Genomic DNA, 18,743 nt, shown 5'->3' with positions numbered 1-18,743 from the left:
TCCAAACTACTGATTAAATAAGGTTTCTATCAGCAATAAAGGCTGTTAAAAATAAATGATATCTGACAAAACCATATTGTTTCAAAAGACAATCATTTCTGAACTATATTGAATATTCAGAGCAATGTTTAAATTGGTACCAAAAATACCAAAACCTTTTTCAATTTCTTTTCCAAAACTCATAGCTTAAACTTAATCAAATAAATTAAAAAAAAAAATCAAAGGAAGCTACTGAAAATAAATTTAGGCAATGCAGTTATAACTTCCATGGGAACAGAGATAAAAAAACTAACTGAACTGAAATACATATAATATATATATTTGAAAAGAAAACTTACTTCTTTGGATAATTAATTCCAAAATTGAAACATCTATCAAGGCTAAACAGTGCTGTAACAACTAGACAGAGTTAGGTAGACATACTACTTTATTAAAAAGGGTGGGATTTTAGATTTTCCTCATTTCTTGTTACATCCTCCCTTTTTAAAGAAGTTGACAGAAGTACCTGATGCAGGTGCAGATATTATGAATATTGAATAATTCTTAGCTGATGAAAAAGCTGGAAACAAAAAAAAATGCATTCATGCATTCACAATTTATGATGGTATCTTTGAAATTCCAAGCGGTCTTGAGTCTACACTTCAAACGAGGAAAAAAAAAAAATCACCTTACAATGAGTAGTTCCTATGACTGAACTTCATACACATGAAAAGAAGATGCAGGATTATTGTTATTTGTGACATTCAGGATCGGGAATGATTCACAGCCATAGAGATACCTCAATGGCCTGTTACCATAGCGTTCAAGTTCCCCAGAAAAATGAAGAGGTTTATGCTCCTAACATCCTGTAAAGTATTACTAGAACATGTAAGATGTTCATTCAAAAAGTACATTACAAAGATGAAAATTAAATCATGATGTGCAGCTTGACACATCATATTTTTTCATAAAGCTATTAACAGGCCTATGCTTCTAAACACAATTTCAAAGCTTAAGTCTTAGGCAAAAAAAAAATCTAAGCAGCACTGTCTTAAAAAAAATGTTTAAATCAGAGCTCGAAAGGACACGATGCAGTTCTTAAAAAGGAAGTCACAGAGCTAAGACCTGTAATACATTTTCAGCTCAGCTAACTCTGATATTTGGAGATTCTGATATTCAGGTATTTTAGTCTTAACTGCTAAATCTTAACTCAAGAATCCCAGAGCCTGGAGATAAGGGAGAAAGTCTGGAGAAAGGAAGACTTTCCCTTGGTCAAGGAGGATCAGGTTAGAGATCATTTGGGTAAAATTAACATCCACAGTTCCATGGGCCATGATGGGATGCATCCACGAGCGCTGAGGCAGCTGGCAGATGTTATTGCTAGGCCACTCTCCATCATCTTTGAAAGGTCGTGGAGAACTGGAGAGGTGCCTGAAGAGCAGAAGAAAGTCAATGTCACTCCAGTCTTCAAAAAGGGCAAGGAGGAGGAATCAGGCAACTGTAGGCCAGTCAGGCTCAACTCCATCCCAGGAAAGGGATGGAACAGCTCATCCTGGATGTCATCTCCAACCATGTGGATGATAAGAAGGTGATCAGGAGGAGTCAGCATGGATTCACCAAGGGGAAATCCTGCTTAACCGATCTGATAGCCTTCTAAGGTGGAATGACTGGCTGGTGGATGAGGGGATAGCAGTGGATATTGTCTCCCTTGGCTTCAGCAAGGCTTCTGACATTGTCTCCCACAACAACCTCCTAGGCAAGCTCTGGAAGCGTGAGCTAGATGAGTGGATAGTGAGGTGGACTGAAAACTGGCTGAAACGCACAGCTCAGAGGGCTGTGATCAGCAGCGCAATCAAGTTGAAGGTCTGTAGTTAGTGGTGTTCCGCAGGCATCAGTCTGATTCAACTTCTTCATCAATGACCTGGATGAAGGGACAGAGTGCCTCCTCAGCAAGTTTGCTGATGACACCAAACTGGGAGGAGTGGCTGATACCCCAGAAGGCTATGCTGCCGTGCAAAGGGATCTGGACAGGCTGGAGAGGAACCTCATGAGGTTTAACAAGGTCCTCCACCTAGGGAGAAATACCCCCACGCACTACAGGCTAGGGGCTGACCGGCTGGAAAGTAACTCTGCAGAGAAGGACCTGAGAGTGCTGATGGATGACAAGTTGACCATGAGCCAGCCATGTGTCCTTGTGGCCTGGAAGGCCAATGGTATCCTGGGGTGCATTAGGAAGAGTGTTGCCAGCAGGCCGAGAGAGGTGATCCCCCCTTTACTCAGCCCTGGTGAGGCTACATCTGGAGTACTGCATCCAGTTCTGGGCTCCCCAGTACAAGAGGGACATGGAACTACTGGAAACAGTCCAGTGTAGGGCTACAAAGATGATTAGAAGAAAGGAGCATATCTCTTAGGAGGGAAGGCTGTGAGAGCTGGGCCTCTTTAGCCTGGGGAGGAGAAGACTGAGGGAGGATCTTATCTATGTCTATAAATACCTGAAGTGAGAGTGTCAAAGATGAGGCCAGACTCTTCTCAGTGGTGCCAAGAGACAGGACAAGAGGCAATGGGCACAAACTGAAACACAGCGAGTTCCACCTGAATAAAAGGAAGAACTTCCCTACTGTGAGAGTGACAGACCCCTGGACCAGGTTGCCCAGAGAGCTTCTCTGGAGTCTCCTTCTCTGGAGATATTCAAAAACCTGCCTGGATGCAACCCTGTCGAACATGCTCTAGATGACCCTGCTTGAGCAAGAGGGGTTGGACTAGATGATCTCCAGAGGTCCCTTCCAACCTCAACCATTCTCTTCTATGCCTAGAGGAAAAAGGACAATCTGCAGTCAAGGCTGTAACACAATTTTCCTCATCTTAGATATCCTCTTACAAGCAATTGTTCAGACTTCTCCAAAGGATGTAAATAGATATTTATCCATTACTTACCACTGGGTACATACCCAGTGTATGAACAGAAAAATTTATAATAAGGTGGTCCTTCAGAAATAAGAACCTGAAGTCTGTTTCATAGCTTTAAAGCCATGTATTCAGTTCTCCAGGGCCTTACTAAAACTCTGAATCTGCATATCTTTTATTTGCTATGCTTCTTATGCTTACACAAGAAGCCAGAATTCCTCCTTTATTTTATACACTAATTGCTCTACTATATTTATAAACCACGCTAAAACATTYTTGGCATGCAATCACTTTGGTTCTTTTGTGTATAATACTTTTAATAGCAATGTTTATATATGAACTTACCAGAAAGTAATATTTAAGTAAGCTTCAGTTTTCATTGCAGCTTTGCTTGAGGAAAAAGAAGGGAAAAAAAAGGGTATTTTTTTTTGCTAAATAACAGTAGGCAGAAGCATACAATCAGAGTTCCAGCTCTGTGTTTTGCATCACAAGTCTTTACATGTGGTTTTAAACAAAAAATTCAACACATCTTGAAAAAAAATCAAAACTGCCTTTCTATGATACTATGCATTTACTGTGAATATGCAAGTCAAACTACTGACTGATATGTTAATAAGTTTAATAAATCAGCTGCCTGTAAAGTGGGAGTTAAAAAGTCTCCAAATCTGTGAAGCAGTACTTTTTAATTCTGTTGCCTATGAACTCCTGAGGGTTCAAAGACAACTATGAGGGTGGGGAAGATGGAAGCATCTGTGAAAAACTAAGGAAAAAGACTATTGTCAATAAAATTAAATTCACTGTACAACCACAACATCTGCACCTCTGCTGGAAAATACTTATGGATCTTGGATGAAAGAAAATATATATATATATATATATAAAGCATCCAGTATTTTGAAGATTTCAGCAAAGAATTACAACTTATGGAAAATCTGAAATTTCATGATCACTGAAAGTTTATGCAGAGTTTCTTTTTAAGATAATAAATATTCTTTTAAACCACCCTGGAATTCATATCAGCCTCTCATCTTTGACAACTCTTCCAAACTGTTTCAACAAAGTATACAAAGAAGCTATTGTCAGAAAAATAAATCTCACCTTTCAAAATGGCTCCCATTTTCCTGTTCTCACTAAGCCTGTGGCTCTGTGCTGCCCTCACAGGCTCCCTCCTCTAAAGACATCTATGGCTGTGTTTCCACCTAGGGCCAGAAGGACTCTATGGACTTCTCCAAAACAGGAACTTTTGGTTCTGTATGCTGAAGAAGCAACTCCTCTTAAAATTACCACAAAGATCATCTTAATTCTAAATATTTTAAAATATTTTTACATTTATTTTCAGGTTTTTCACATGAACACCCATTATAAGGCACTACAAGGAAAAAAAAATCAAGTAAAGTATCGACATGGAAGTGAAGTTGAAAGCATCATAATTAATAGAAAACCAAACACCTTATGCTCACCTTTCTGTCTGGAATTAAAAATCAAAAATTAAAAGTAGAAGATTCAGAGAAAAGTTTGAACCAAAAGAAAGTACTCTACTGAGAAGCCGCAAGTTTGACACTGAGGATGAAGGGGCATGGTGATCTACCATATCTTTTGATAAAATAAGTTTTTAGGAGTAACGTAAAACTAAAATGTCTTATTTTACATAGAGTATAGTTAGCTATGTAACATGTCAGTGTTTTTTCCTGCATGTCAATGTTTGTTCCTGACTAATTTTTGTACATATATATATCAAAATATATATATGTTAAACAAGTGTGTTTTTCTAGTCAAGTATAAAAAAATACATAATTGTGCAGCACTGTAGGGGAGGAAAAAAACTCATGTTATCTTAACTCATGCACTTCCTATTTTTCTTTACTTGAYGTAGCTACCAGCTGATGTGATTACCTGGCCACAATGCAATGATTCATTTCAAGAAAGAATAAAGAATCTAAAATACAAATGAAATCTCCAGAATCATTAGCACAAATTAATAACCACTGCTGTTTATGAAAGCCAATACTCTGAAGTTTCTGAACTTTTTAAAGGCTGACACAGAAACACAAAACAAAGGACAATTTCCATAGGTCTTGTCAAGGAGGTAGCTTTGGTAAGTAAGTAGAGCAGAAGAGTTTGCTGCCTCTTTTCACTGAGTCAAAGAAAAAGACCTCTTCTCTACTTAGGCATTTGTTATTACGCACAAAAGTCACTAACAAAAAGATTCACAGTACTGACTTTAAACTTGCTCTTGGAGATTGCAGTTAGAATTTCATTCTTTATATGCCACAGATGACATAAATAATCTTGAAATGCAAACCATTTCTCAATACTTTTACACATTTTAAGGTAAGTCAGAGACATTTTTACAYTTAAAATACTTCAGGAAATAATTTTGATGTGTAAAGATGCAGAAGAAGCTCTGTCATTTTATTTAAATAGCTAAGTCTAAATATAACCCTTATTACCTGTGTTTTGAGATCCACATGTATCATTACAAAAAGCAACATACTATTCTGTTACTAAGTATGATTTCCATCAATCCTTTGTGCTCTTTATTCTAGTCTTTATACACAGGGTCACTGCAGAACACGCAATGAATGATACTTGTCAGTACATTGTGCAGTCTTAAACTAGGGATGAAAAAAGGAATTAAGACGAAACCAAAGATTTTATGGTATTCAGTGGAAGAAATGTCAACACAATTTAGAATTGCTCATTTAATGCATGAGGCATTGGAGGCAGAAGCTAAGAATAGCTGCAGTTCTCACCAAAAATGGTATTTCCCACACCATTTAGATTTGAACCATTGCTCTGAGTGGCAAACTGAAGTTTCTGTATCTGCTGTGTACACACATTGTCCTGCTTTAAAATAACACACACACACACTGTTTCTATTGAATATTAATTACAGTGGATTTTAACTCATACTGGAATTGCTGCTCAACAAATCAATTCAAATGAAATGCTCGATTTCATTATCTATTAATCTTTAATTGCTTATCTTTTTATTAACCATATAATTTATTTCCAATATTGAACACATTTTTGCTCTTCAGCCTCAAAACACCCAGTTATCRCATCTCTTGGTGATATAAAGACACATAACGATTTTAAGCAGTAACAAACTAGTTAAGTCTTACCCTTCAAGATGAAACTTGTTTTAAAAGGGGATATGAATTACTAACTTTTCAAATGCAAATTTTAAATAGAAGGGCTGTCATAAACATGTATAAATGAATCCTCTTTAACAGAAATACTTCATAAGCAGTTTCAATAAAAAACAGCAGTCTAGTGGCRTAACAAAAGTGTATTCTAACCTTTGAGAAATTCGCACTTTGACAGATATAATTTCCCATTTATGATTCTGGGTGGTAACATCTTGGAAACACATTACTCTCTCCCTGGTCCATTTTTTATTCCCCAAAATGAAAGTAGTCAGGAGCTCTGCCCAAGGTCAACTACAAGTATAGTAAGCCACAAACCAGTGCATGTTTGCTAGTGGGAAGCCAGTGCTAGAAACAGAGCATTCTTATCCACATTCACATCACCACATTGCTTTAAACAATGCACCTGTGGCATGGGAGGTGGGAGAAGGAAAGTGGTAAAATAATTAATAGATTACCAAGGTACTTAAGAAGTGAAATAAACAGCTAGGGTCATTCTCCCTACCCAGTCTACCAAAAGAAAAGAAAAAAAGACTAGCATAACTACCTCTCTTCATCTTCCTTTAGTTCTAATAGTTGTTGCTTTGAGCACATAATAAAGCAGCAATACTCTCAATACAGAGAAGTAAATGACAATTAGTACTTCACGGTAAATTCTTACCCTCTTCCCCTTTTAGAATTACACAGCTATGCTATTCCCTACAGTCTCAAGTCAGAACTACCCATTCACGAGTATTCACACAACTGTCCCTATTTATTGGCCTAAGATCTAGAATTCTTAGCAATAGTACTTCCAAAACCACTGAGATTCTCTCTTTTTTTTTCCTCCTTCAACATGATTGAGAAATTACATTTCCTCAGATGACCTCATCACATCTCAGCAGGAGGTTAAGATTCTGTGCAACTATCAAAGACAAGTCAGTATTATACAACATAGCCATAACATCAAAATTTTGCCTGTATTTTAAAAACATTTGAGATTCATTGTTGTGTTGCTGCTGCTCTCCTCTCCTTCCCTCACACAAATAAATCAAGAACATCTTGGAATTAAAGTTTTCTAAAACATGAAGTTTTTTTTTTTTTTTTGGGGGGGGGGGTTGTTACATCAGCTTCCCATTTCCTTAACATCAGAACTCTCAATTTTAGAAAAGTCTAAATCTACTTAAAACATTATCTTTATTTATCATACTTAGATGACTTCCTTTTCATCATTCTAGGCAAGTTTGTGACATGTATTCCACAAATTTCTGTTTCACAGAACAGAAATCTACAGCCTACAGATACTACAATATATAAATTTCACTGATAACCCACCAGCTTTTGTATACAAATGCTTTGCCTCATAACCATTTAATATTAATGAACAGCTACCTTAGAATGGCACGAGAGGATAAGTGTGTTCCAAAATGAGCAGTAATAAAATACTACTCCACAGTTGCATCCTAATATACATATTAGCATTATAAAGGTTCCCAATTTAAATGAGAAAAAAAATAAGATGCATGTTTACAACTAATCAATTTACTATCTTACACAGAAGACCATTATTTAAAGCACTGCTGTGAGGATCAAAAGAGAAGAATTCACCTTTGGGACTGTATTTGCACCTGCAAGTTACATCTTGAAGAATGAGTGGACAACTTAAAATTGTGTAAGAGCAATTTTTTTTCCACTCTGAGCAGCCAGACATATGCAGTCAATTTATCCTGGATTACTCAGGACGGTAGAATAGCAAATAATGCAGGGAACAGCACATATATGTCACAGATGATATGGCATGCACCAAAGCACATGATACACATATATCCCACTGCTGGCGTATGTGCTGACTCCACAAAAATTTTCAGGGTATTCCAGACAAGTCCTAGAAACAGTATTAACATGTTCACATGGTGCAGTGCTTGAACTGGTAGCAAATATCAGACACACCAGTTCTGCAATTAACCAGGTCATGCATGTAAGTGCTGACTATGTGGTTAATCTGTCATCGGGATAAACTATGTACAGGTAGCAATGTTGATCACTCGAGACACAAAGAATCACTTAAATTTACCTTTCAGACTTGATTCTACTCAGTGTTAGCAGTTAGTCAACACTAATTCCAAACTCAAATCAGTATGCACTCTAATATTCTATATGTTAACAAAAGAAAACTTAAGATCAAACCAGAATAAATTTCACATATTCACAGAAGTTGCTCAAGGTAGGGAAATACTGTTCTTAAAATACAGGACTGGTTTCTGTTAATTACAGTAACCAAAATTATTACCAAAATCCTTAGCAAGGTATCACAACTATGTGTTGGTCTGTTTCAAAAGAATATTTAACAACTATGTAACACTGATTATTTTCATATGTACATATTTACACTGTTAAATTCTGCTGGCTTGTATTGATGGAAAAATAAAACATTATTTAAAGAAAAAGCCCTCAGCCCCCTGCAATTAGATGTTCTTAACCAAAGCAGTTTTAAATGTCAATCAAAGTTAATTCCTGAGAGATGCACACACTTGCTGAGCTCCCTTCACTAATTAATGGATCATCAGTTAGAAAGAACCCCTAACTGTTCACCCTCTGCACCACATACTGTCTTCATCACCTTTGTAAAGCAACCAATTTGTCTTTCACTCATTTTGTCCAAAGGAATTGACTTAACAAGGAGGAGAAAAAATACATGGATTTATGAAAATCCATCATTTTTGTGACTGGCAAAGAATTCAGGTGCTAAGTCTTTCCAACAAGATTTAAGAAAGGGGATTTCAATGAACCCTTAAAAGAAAAAAAAAAAAAGGCAGAGGGAGGCAAGTGATAGCAACTAATGAAACAAAAGCTCTTGGGATTGCAGATGTGCATACATCATTGAAATGCTTTGCATTCATGAAACCCTCGAAAAAGTTAATTATATTATCACTTCACAATCACATGACAGTTATAGGAAATAGCAAACACTATCACAGATGTTGTTTTTCTTTTCAAGAACATTGGAATAGGCACCTATTTCTTGCCTCTCCGAACACACACTATATTGCAGAATTCCTACAGAACAAGTTCTCTCCAATTTATGCCCAGTTGCCATATGAATCCACTTGGAGATGAGCTATAAGCTTTACTGCCAGTTATCTGACAACAGAAATTAGATTACTACTTCTCCCCAGTTCTTTCCACAAATGTTTTAAAAAAATGATGTCTTTTCCCTCCCCCCCCCCCCCCCCCCAGATGTTCCTGGATGAAATGGATGCTAAAGCCAGGCAAGACTAAAGATACACTGACACCAAAAGGTATGCGAAGAAATGAGATAATTTACTAGACCATTTCTAGGACTTCATTTTCTGCATCAGGTTCAAATTTCATGAATGCTATTTATGACAGAAAGCTTCGGTGGTCAAAATAAAACCCGTAACAATCCTTTCTCTCACTTCCACCATCTTCAAAAATCAGCATCTTCCTTTCTAAATTGAATGCAGCAAACCATATACACTAATTAATCTGGAGATTACAAGTATCCTTAATTTTGGTCCCAAACTAAAGCAACTAAGAGTGTGGTAATCTCCTTTCAGAGATTTTCAGAAACATGATACTCATGTTTTTACAGCAACATGTACATTGCAAAACCCCAGAAAAACAATAGCAAGAACCAAAGATACTCAGGTCTTAATAACAAGCCACGGAACATGCCCATGAAGGACAAAAGGAAAGTCAGTTGATTTTCAAGGATAACCTCTTCAAAGCACAAAAATAATTCACTTCACTGCGCAGAAACTCAAATACGCATGGTAGAATACAGGCATAGGTTAACACAGAACTTTGGATGAACTCAACCACAAAAAAAGAGAGTATGCAGAAATGTAGAGGTAAAAATGGAATACCTGGGAAGAGTATAGAAACATYGCTTGAGCAGGAGGGGATAAAATTATAAATGCCCAAGCTCAGCTGGAATTAAAACTGGAAGGASATGCTAAGGGTAACATGAAAGGCTTCACAGATATGCTGGCAGCAAAAGAAAGAGTAAGGAAGCTGTAGGCCCACTGCTCAGTGGTTAGGGGACCTAGTAACCAAGGCCACAGAAGAGGTTGAGGTCTTCCTTGCCTGCATCTTCCTTAACTCTCTTTTTTCTGATGAGGTCTGTCCTCAGGCCCTCCACATCCCTGAGTCCAGTGGCAAAGTCCAGGGGAAAAGAAGCGTTACCTACATGAGATGAAGATCAAGTTAGGAATCACACACAAAAGTCCACAGAACCAGATGGAATGCATCTTCCTGCATTCCCAGAAGGATTACAGGGCAAATTTTCTTCCTGGAAGCTATGTCTGCGCATATGAAGGACAAGAAGGTGACTGGGAACTGCTATTACAGGTTTCAAAGGATTAAATCGAGAGTAAATCAACCCAAGTGCCTTCTGTAATGAGAAGGTTAGCTCTGTAGACAAAGGAATACAGAATGATATTTATATTGACTTTAGTAAGGCTTCTGACACAGTCTCTCACAATATCCTTATCCAGTTCATATCTCAACAATTTAGCTGTGAGTGGACTAAAAGGTTAGCAACAAACTAGATGGACTGCTGGGTTCAAAGGGCTGTCTGTAGTCAAGGGTACCAAGTCCAACATTTATCTAGTCTTCAGTCATGTTCTTCTGGAATCAATACAGGGGGGAACAATGTTTTTGTCTTTATTAATGACTGAGATGATGGAACAGAATGCATTCTCAGCAAATTTCCTGATACCAAATGGAGGTCGGAGGAGGGACTGACATGCTAGAAGGGAGATCTACCACTCAGAGAGACCTGAGCAGGCTGCAGAAATGACCTGATGGTAACCTCATGAAGTTCAATAAAGGCAAGTCCTACATCTGGGATAGAATAATCCCATACAGGTTGGGAGCCAACTGGATAGAAAACTTTCTGGGTAGAAACTGGATAGAAAGCTTTGCAGAAAAGAACCTGGGGGAGGATCCTGTCCAGTTTTGGGTTCATCACCATACTAGAGTGAAGTGCAGCACATGACTACCAAGATAAATAGGGGCGGGAGAACCGGATATACAGGGTGAAGTTCAGACAGCTAAGCCTCAGACTTGAGAAGAGAAAGCTAAAAGGAAGTATTACTGTTGTTGTCAGCTACCTAACCAGAAGTTATAGAGAAGACAGAACCATACTCTTCTCAGAGACGCACAGCTGTAGGACAAGAGGCCATGGACACACAGTGTAGGAAGGGAAATTCTGAATAGATCTTTGGATAAAATTTTTACATGGAGTTTGGTCAAACATAGAAACAGGTGCCAACCGTGGTTATTGAACCTATTGGAGATACACAAGACTCAACAGGAAAAGACCCTGAGCAACCTCATTTAAGTTAGTCTTCCTCTGAGCAGGGGTAAGACCCTCTTTGCAAAAGTTTTCTTGGTATAGACAATTCAATATAGATCAAGAAACAGGCAAAGTAAGAAATCCAAAACATACAACACAATAAAAGCAGATGAACAAGTCTACTGCATTTACTAAAGAACCAATTAGTTCATAAAGATATGTATAGAACACCTGCATTTAGATACCATGTATGATATTCTATCCTCATTTAATTTATTTTTCTCACTGCTTTCATTCCTTCCATTATTTCAGTCAGTGTTTGGCTTGAGATGCATACTATCACACTTCGCATTTTGCTTAATACAAGTGCAACCAACAAAACTGTGTTTGTATACTACCAGCTATAGGAAGAGCACAGGGGATCACTTGAATTCAAGATAAATTGTGTGTGTTTGTATGATAGAGCTTCCAGGTGTTTATACGCTGACTCCTAGAGGAGACTGCAGATAACAGATGCTCATCTGGAAGACACAGTAATGAAACTGCACAGATGTTTTAATTGCATGAATGGTTCCTCAGCCTTAAAGGAAGTATTATCAGGGTAGTCAGTTTCTCAGTAGTAGAATGCACAGGAAAAAAGGAAGAAGTTAGAGAACTCTTTTGCAATACATTTAGTCACCAAGAATGAGTAGGCACTTCCTGTAATCACCAGATCATAATTTAATTCAGACATGGTTCTACATGGTTTGGAAAAATATAGCATTCTATATCAGTATCCCCAATTAGAAGTGAAAGAAGTATTTTGAAGTAATGTTGAACACAGTGATAACTTTAGAGAAAAACAAAAGTGTTAGTACATAAAAAAAATTCATAGATATGTACATTCAATTTTTATTTGATTATATGAGCAAATAGCTTGACTAATGAACAGTTTGGGGGGGGGGAATCACGTATGTTTCTACCAATGGTTAGCAAGCTTCTGATAAATGAAGACACATCAGGGAGGAAAGGAAGTGCAAAGGCATAATATCACTTCCTTTCTGAATTCACTGCAATAAACTCATCCCTCTTATATTTCTCAGAGGAGCTCTCTCTCGTTTAGCATGTTGGAAGAAAACATCATTTAGGCTGTCATATCAATACTCTATTGCTTCTATTTAAAGAATTCTCAAATGTTTTTTCTTTAAAACATTGAGAGGACAGAACTCGCTCTCAAATTTTTTTTTTTTTTTTTTTTTTTTTTTTTTTGCTAATGCATCCAAAACATTCCTTTATTGAAGGAATATTACTGGAAAATATCTCCAGACTCATTGAAGAGCTTTTGAAGAAATTTGCACAAACATTTTACAATATATTTGTACACTTCCTTTTCTCATGAGACACACCTCCTCTTCCATCAAGTAAACTACCTCCCACAAACTCTTATATTAAGGTTAAAAAAAAGAAAAGAAAAGCCAAGCAGTCAACAGTGGGAATATCTGAAAAGTATGCATGTCCCCCTTCATGCCACATGAACATCAACATAAGGAGCCGGGCCAGCTGCTTTGGTTTCAAATAGCTACTATCTCAAGAGACCTGCTGCAGGGGAAGCAAGCAGAGCTTTCCTCACACACAGAGGACTTGTAATAGAGTTTGTTGCCTCCAAGAAACCCAAGCCAGACTGTAGCAAAAATCCAGAAGGCTCACCTTGCCTGAACTGGACACATTATAAAAATCACCAGTAGTATGCTACTTTCCCCAAGCACTTAGCTGTATGAAGATCAGTCTCTTGCTCAAGACAGCTCTCCTGACAAAAACCAAAAGCAGATTAAGGAAGAGATATTCTTTAAAGGTATCAAAAGAAAATGAAGGTAAGAAATGTCACTACAGAGTTCTTCAGTCGCCCCCAACAGCATTTCTGACATCATTGTCAGTAACTCATTTATACATCTTCCAGAATCATCTCAGTCTTCTGCATGATGAAACAGTTCAGTTTTTTCTTCTCTTTTCCCTCTCAAGTGCTCTGAACAGGGAACTTGCCAATCACATCATGGAATAGCAAGAAGAATGGAATTTAAGTTCTCCTATTTTATTTTCCCTAGGAGGGAAAATTCCTCAATTAACCATTATTTTTTTCTTTAGAGTGTACCTCTGATGGTGTACAGAACTCTGAACTCCCGTGTTACTCCAGAAGAGGACATCTTTTATCAAATAAGGCTCACTGGCCTGAATTTGCATTCAATTACAATCTTTGACTAACACCCACATTCAGAATACTTCATTTTGAACAGGATTCCAGAATATGAATGCAGAGAGAGTCAAATGCACAGAAATACRTGCTACACATTGTAAAATGTGCAGAGTGTCCAACCTTTCTTGGAGCAATTTACTACCTATTACAATATGTAACTAAAAATACATCATTTTATTTCTTTTTTACTTTCAAAACTTGGCTATTTGGTGTCATTTAACAAGACAGGAAAAGCAGTTGCAATGAAATATGACAGTATTTTCTCAGTTAATAGGAATTTCAGAAGAACTAGGTAGTGAATTCTAAGACACTGTTCTTAACCAGTTACAACTGCTTTGCTATATAGTAACACTATGAAAGCGTCACTGAACTTAGAAAATTGTAGTGCAACCCCAACCATAACACAAAATGTTATCTAGTGATGAAAAACTGCATCAGTTTGGGAAAAACATACAACCATATACTGTGTAGCCACTGAATCATAAGTGTAATATACCCCAGGCTTCCACAATAACTGTGTGTGAAGGCACTCTACTAATTACTGGAAAAATAGGTAAACTTTATGATTCAGRTAACACTCCAGATTTCCAGAATATCAGAGGACATAAACATGTTCTTCAAGAAGTGTTATTGACTGTGCTAAGAAGACATTCTAGGCTTATCTAGGCCACTTTCCCCAAAAAACTGTAACAAAAATGTGTAACAGCAGTGTTTTGAAATGCAATAAGCCTTCACAGATAGAAGTGCAAGAATTGGGAAATCCTCTTATAGTTGCTGGGGGGGGGGGGGAGGAAGAATGAAAAAAAAAGTCCCCTCCCCCCCATCAATTGGTGGTTCTCTCTATTCAGATCTATTCCTCAGGGACACTGTGCACCCATGCCTCCCAATAGAGCATTAAGAAATACAACAAATGTCTGTCATACACATGCAGGACAAGCAAGTGCTCCTTGACATTCCATTGAGTTTCTTGTTCTGCAATTTTCTTTATAAACCAAGTATGCACAGGTGCAAATAGAGGCAAACACAAATAACGATTGGTAAGTGCAAAGCCAAAGAACCACACCTTGCCTTAGAGAAGAATTAGGTCTTGTTCTCGTCAGCATTTATTCCTCTGTCTTGGGTTTTGTCTTAAAGGTCTGTCATAGCTAGTACCGAGCAATATATCAACACGGCAGAGACATTAATCTAAGAGTGCCAAGTGCCACATGACATTACTATATATCTCTGATTCTAGTCTTAGAACCAGCTACATAGCATCCTCTACAGCCTGTGCTGTATGCTGCTCATCCTTCCACTCCAGTTGTGGTATAAAACAACCGGGGTTGATGCTAGCCTATATGCTCCCTGCCATCTCTCCAGCCACTGACCCCCTCACAGCAGCCTCACTCTGATCCAGTACAATGCTACACATGAGATCAATGATAGTTGGGAGGAAAAGGTCTGTGTTGGGACTGGTGGGTATCCCTGCACTGCTTTGTGTTGCAATCTCCATCCTAAGAATTCACCTTCAGTAAGATCAGGAGAAAAAAGTTAAAATTTATATATATATATATATATATATATATATATATATATATATATGAGTGAGACCAAAAGTCTGATGAAATCTCTGCAACGCAATACTGTCCTCCTACCAAGTGCTTTCCGAATATGCTATAACTCTTCTTGTTTTCTCTTCCCCTCTTTGGAAACCTAGGAAGCCTGGTTCCCTAGGAAGTCTGGGGAAATGGAAGCACTGAGAGAAAAACTATCTTGTACAATCGTTTAGGAGGTCAGCAAGGGAGTCAGAGTTAGTATACAAATCAGAATATACCAAGTTCATTAGATTTTATAATCTCTTTCTGGTTATCTGCTTTGAACATCTAAAAACATAATAAGGACACAGACAGGGAGAAGCATTGTGTAGGAACACAAAAAACAGTTTGTAATATTTTCTGCGTGCAAACCCCTGGAGATAAAGCCAATAAACATGAAAAAATTATGGACAGGTTCTTCCCATCAGAGGAGCATGCCTGAGCAGGCAGTGTAGAACAAAAATATACTTACCCCAAAATTTTGATACATATTTTTTCCCTCCCCCAATTTGATGACTAAGTCCAGGATAGTAAACTTCCATCACTATATACCATTGCATTCTGTTTTAGGAACCACTGACATATGCTAATAAGCTAACTTATCCACAAACTGCCAATGGTCACACTAAGAAGTATAGACAGTGTATCCTTTGGATGCAAAGTAGAACCTTACCACTGACCACTTATATGGCTGGTCCTAAGTCTTCAAGGCTGCCCATGAGAGGAAAAAAAAACAGGAAGTTTTCAGAACTTTAAAGGGAATTAGGAATACACACTAACAAAACTCTTCAAATGTCACAGGAAAGCTAGTATACACAGTTATTTTAAAGAAAAAGTATCTCCTCCTCCCCAAATCTGCTTGGGACAAGTTTCCAAAATTCTTAGGAGATCTATCAAAAAGAATGATTGGCTTGTATGTAGCTAGTGACTTTTCAACAAAGGGCCAAGTTCGATATGATATTGGAGAAATACTCAGATAACATTATGTGTAATTATAAAAAATTCCAATCTGTATTTAAAGTTTTATGTATATGTAGCAACTTTTAATCACATTAAAAATYGGTAAAAATAACCCACGCATAAAGAAACAAGCAACTAAAAATGGGAATTTTCAGACCTTAGCCATAATCTATGTTTGTAGTAGACACATAGATCTAACTGATTCACATTAAATTTGCATACACTGACTGTATTATGAAGAAAAACACTTTTATTATCTTACAACCACTTCTTCAGACTTGTACTTGCCTATTTAAATTGTGTTTACATGCTCCTTTACACTAAGTGACAGTGCATATTTTTTGTTTCATCTCATTAGAATCTGTAGTTAAAACAATGGTGAAAATCAGTGTGGCACATAAGCAACAGTACTGYTGTTTTAATACACAGATGACTTGAATATACTAGCTTCTTCAGTTTAGTCTCTGATAGAATGAGCCAAAACACAATAGATGTCTGCATGTAAATACTTTAAATGTGTTTTTTCAAACCATACCAGCTTATATACTTAGAAAATATGAAACTACAGCAAGTTTATAATAATTTAATCAAGAACTACACAGATAGAAGAAGTGCACATTTCTAAGGGGTAACAAGTACTTTCATTAAAACGTGGAAACAAGAGCTGAATTGATTTATTAGTAGTTATATCACTACATACTTTTTTTCTGGATCTTCGAGGATCTATTTACCTTTGCCTCCAAGTATTCCTTCATTTTCTGGCCAATTTCACTCTCAAGTGTTTAAAATAAATTGACTAAACAACTTAATATCTTAAGAACCAATCCTGTAAAACTTATCTGTACAAGTCCTGTTTAGCTCTGTAAGTCATTTATGCTATGAAAGGGTCTGAATTTGGCCCAACACAAATCTAAAAGTAAAAACTACTATATTGGCCTGCCTAAACAAAAATTCAGTCAACTTATCTTCACAAAACGCATCAGCGATTGCATTTCTATAAAGAGCTGCGTGTGTCCAAATCCAGAAGGCAGCTTAGGTCCCACATGTAATGCCTGCCTGAAAAAGTGCTGCAATCTGACAGCTGAAGACAAACTTCACCACTCCCCTSACTGGGCAAGTCAGTTCAGTAACTTTGTTCAACTTTGACAACTTAAGCTAAGAGTGGGTTTCTTTACTCCACATGCTCGAATGAAAGGCAGACAGAGTCCACTGCCCAGCAGCCGTATGCAAACAGCTYGCTTTGCCGTAGTCACGCTGCACGCTCCCCTTGCTGTCTTTGCTCTACCAGAGGAAGGCAGCTCTCGCGAGTTCAATGGAGGCACAATTTAAAGACACATAATACACAGTCTCTGCAGAGAAACACTTAAGTCAAAGCCGGTTTGGAAATCGCTTCCCTGCAGTCATGGCTCCTGCAGCGGTGCCGACCACACACGTCCGCGGCTCCTCAGTAGCGCTGTTCCCTCATCCCTCACTTTTTCTCTTCGGTTTTGAGAAAGGGACGCGCGACACCGCCTGCCGCGCTGCAGCCGGGGCCGGGCCCCGCCACCCGCCAGGCCTCCGACCTGCACTCGCGGCGGCTCCCGCGGCCCCGCCCCCCGACGGCACGGCCGACCCGTTCCGCTCGGGCAGCCTATCAGCCGCGGCCACAACACCGCACCCGGCCAACCGGCCGCTCCCGCAGCCGCCGCGCGCGGCCCTCCCGCCGCCGCCAGGCAGGTGCCGGCCGCTGCCGGCCCCCGGCGAGGTCACACCCTCGCCCCCGCGAAGAGGGGCTGCGCCGCAGGTGCGGGAGTGTCACCGGGGGCAGAGCCGGCCTCAAGCTCTTCCCCTACGCTCAGGAGGGCGTCGGCGGCAACAGGACAGAAGGAAAAGCCTGACGTCTCCCCGTGGGGGTGGCCCCGCCAGCCACGCCGCCTTCGAGCCCCTCCTTCGCCCCAGGCCGAGCAGAGCGGGGCTCGCGGGCGGTGGGGGGCGCCGGGGAAGAAAAGGGTAGGAAGAGGGGGCGGGGAGGAGCCGGTCACTCACCAGAAGAAGAAAGACACAGCCAGGTTCAGGCAAGAGCAGGAAAATAGCGGGTCTCATGGTAGATCAGGCGCCCGGGAGGGGGGAGGGGGAGAAACGCGGCTCCTACTGTCCGCGGCAGCGGCGGAGCCTCACTTCCCCCGTCGCCAGGAAACACCCGGACAAGTTCCACCGCGGCGCCCCGCACCTCCCGCCTCCGTCACTCACTTCCGGGTGCGGCGCTGCGCGGAGCACCCCGGGAAACGTAGTTTGGGGCCACGGCCGCCCCGCCTGCCTCGTGCACGCGGACGGCGGCCACCGTGCCCTGGCAGCGCGGGGGCGAGCGGGCGTTAGCAGGTATCCCAGGAGGTGCGGGGGCTCCTGCCTTCCTTAGCGCGGCGAGGGGAGGGGCCTGGGGAGGTGGCGTGAGGAGGCGGGGGGAGGGGGGGGTCGAGGTGAGCTACGGCGCGAGGATGCCGCGCTAGGGACGGACACAGGGAGGGAAGGAGGGAGGGCGCGTTACAGCTTCGCCGTCTGCACCTGGCGGGATTAACTCCTTCCGTGAGGGCCGCTGGCAGCGCGAGTCCTGCTTGGGACACCCAAGGCACTGCAGCCCCGTCCGCTTGGGTCTTTAACAACCTCACGGG

The 18,743-nt window shown here is 39.8% G+C and overlaps 1 protein-coding gene across 1 annotated transcript in view; it reads right to left on the bottom strand.

Moving 5' to 3' along the window:
- The window catches only part of ERP44 (endoplasmic reticulum protein 44), a 54,882-nt gene extending 36,397 nt beyond the window's left edge, over positions 1-18,485 (bottom strand). The window contains exon 1 of the mRNA XM_085306798.1: positions 18,121-18,485. Coding sequence (XP_085162924.1) covers positions 18,121-18,177 — 57 coding nt within the window. The 5' untranslated portion in view covers positions 18,178-18,485. The remainder of the gene's footprint in view (positions 1-18,120) is intronic.
- Positions 18,486-18,743: the final 258 nt, after the last annotated feature.

This window comes from Rhea americana, unplaced genomic scaffold, assembly GCF_003343005.1.
Source record: "Rhea americana isolate MKP2758 unplaced genomic scaffold, rheAme1 scaffold_248, whole genome shotgun sequence".
Classification (NCBI taxonomy): domain Eukaryota; kingdom Metazoa; phylum Chordata; class Aves; order Rheiformes; family Rheidae; genus Rhea; species Rhea americana.
This window is presented reverse-complemented; position numbering and strand designations above follow the sequence as displayed.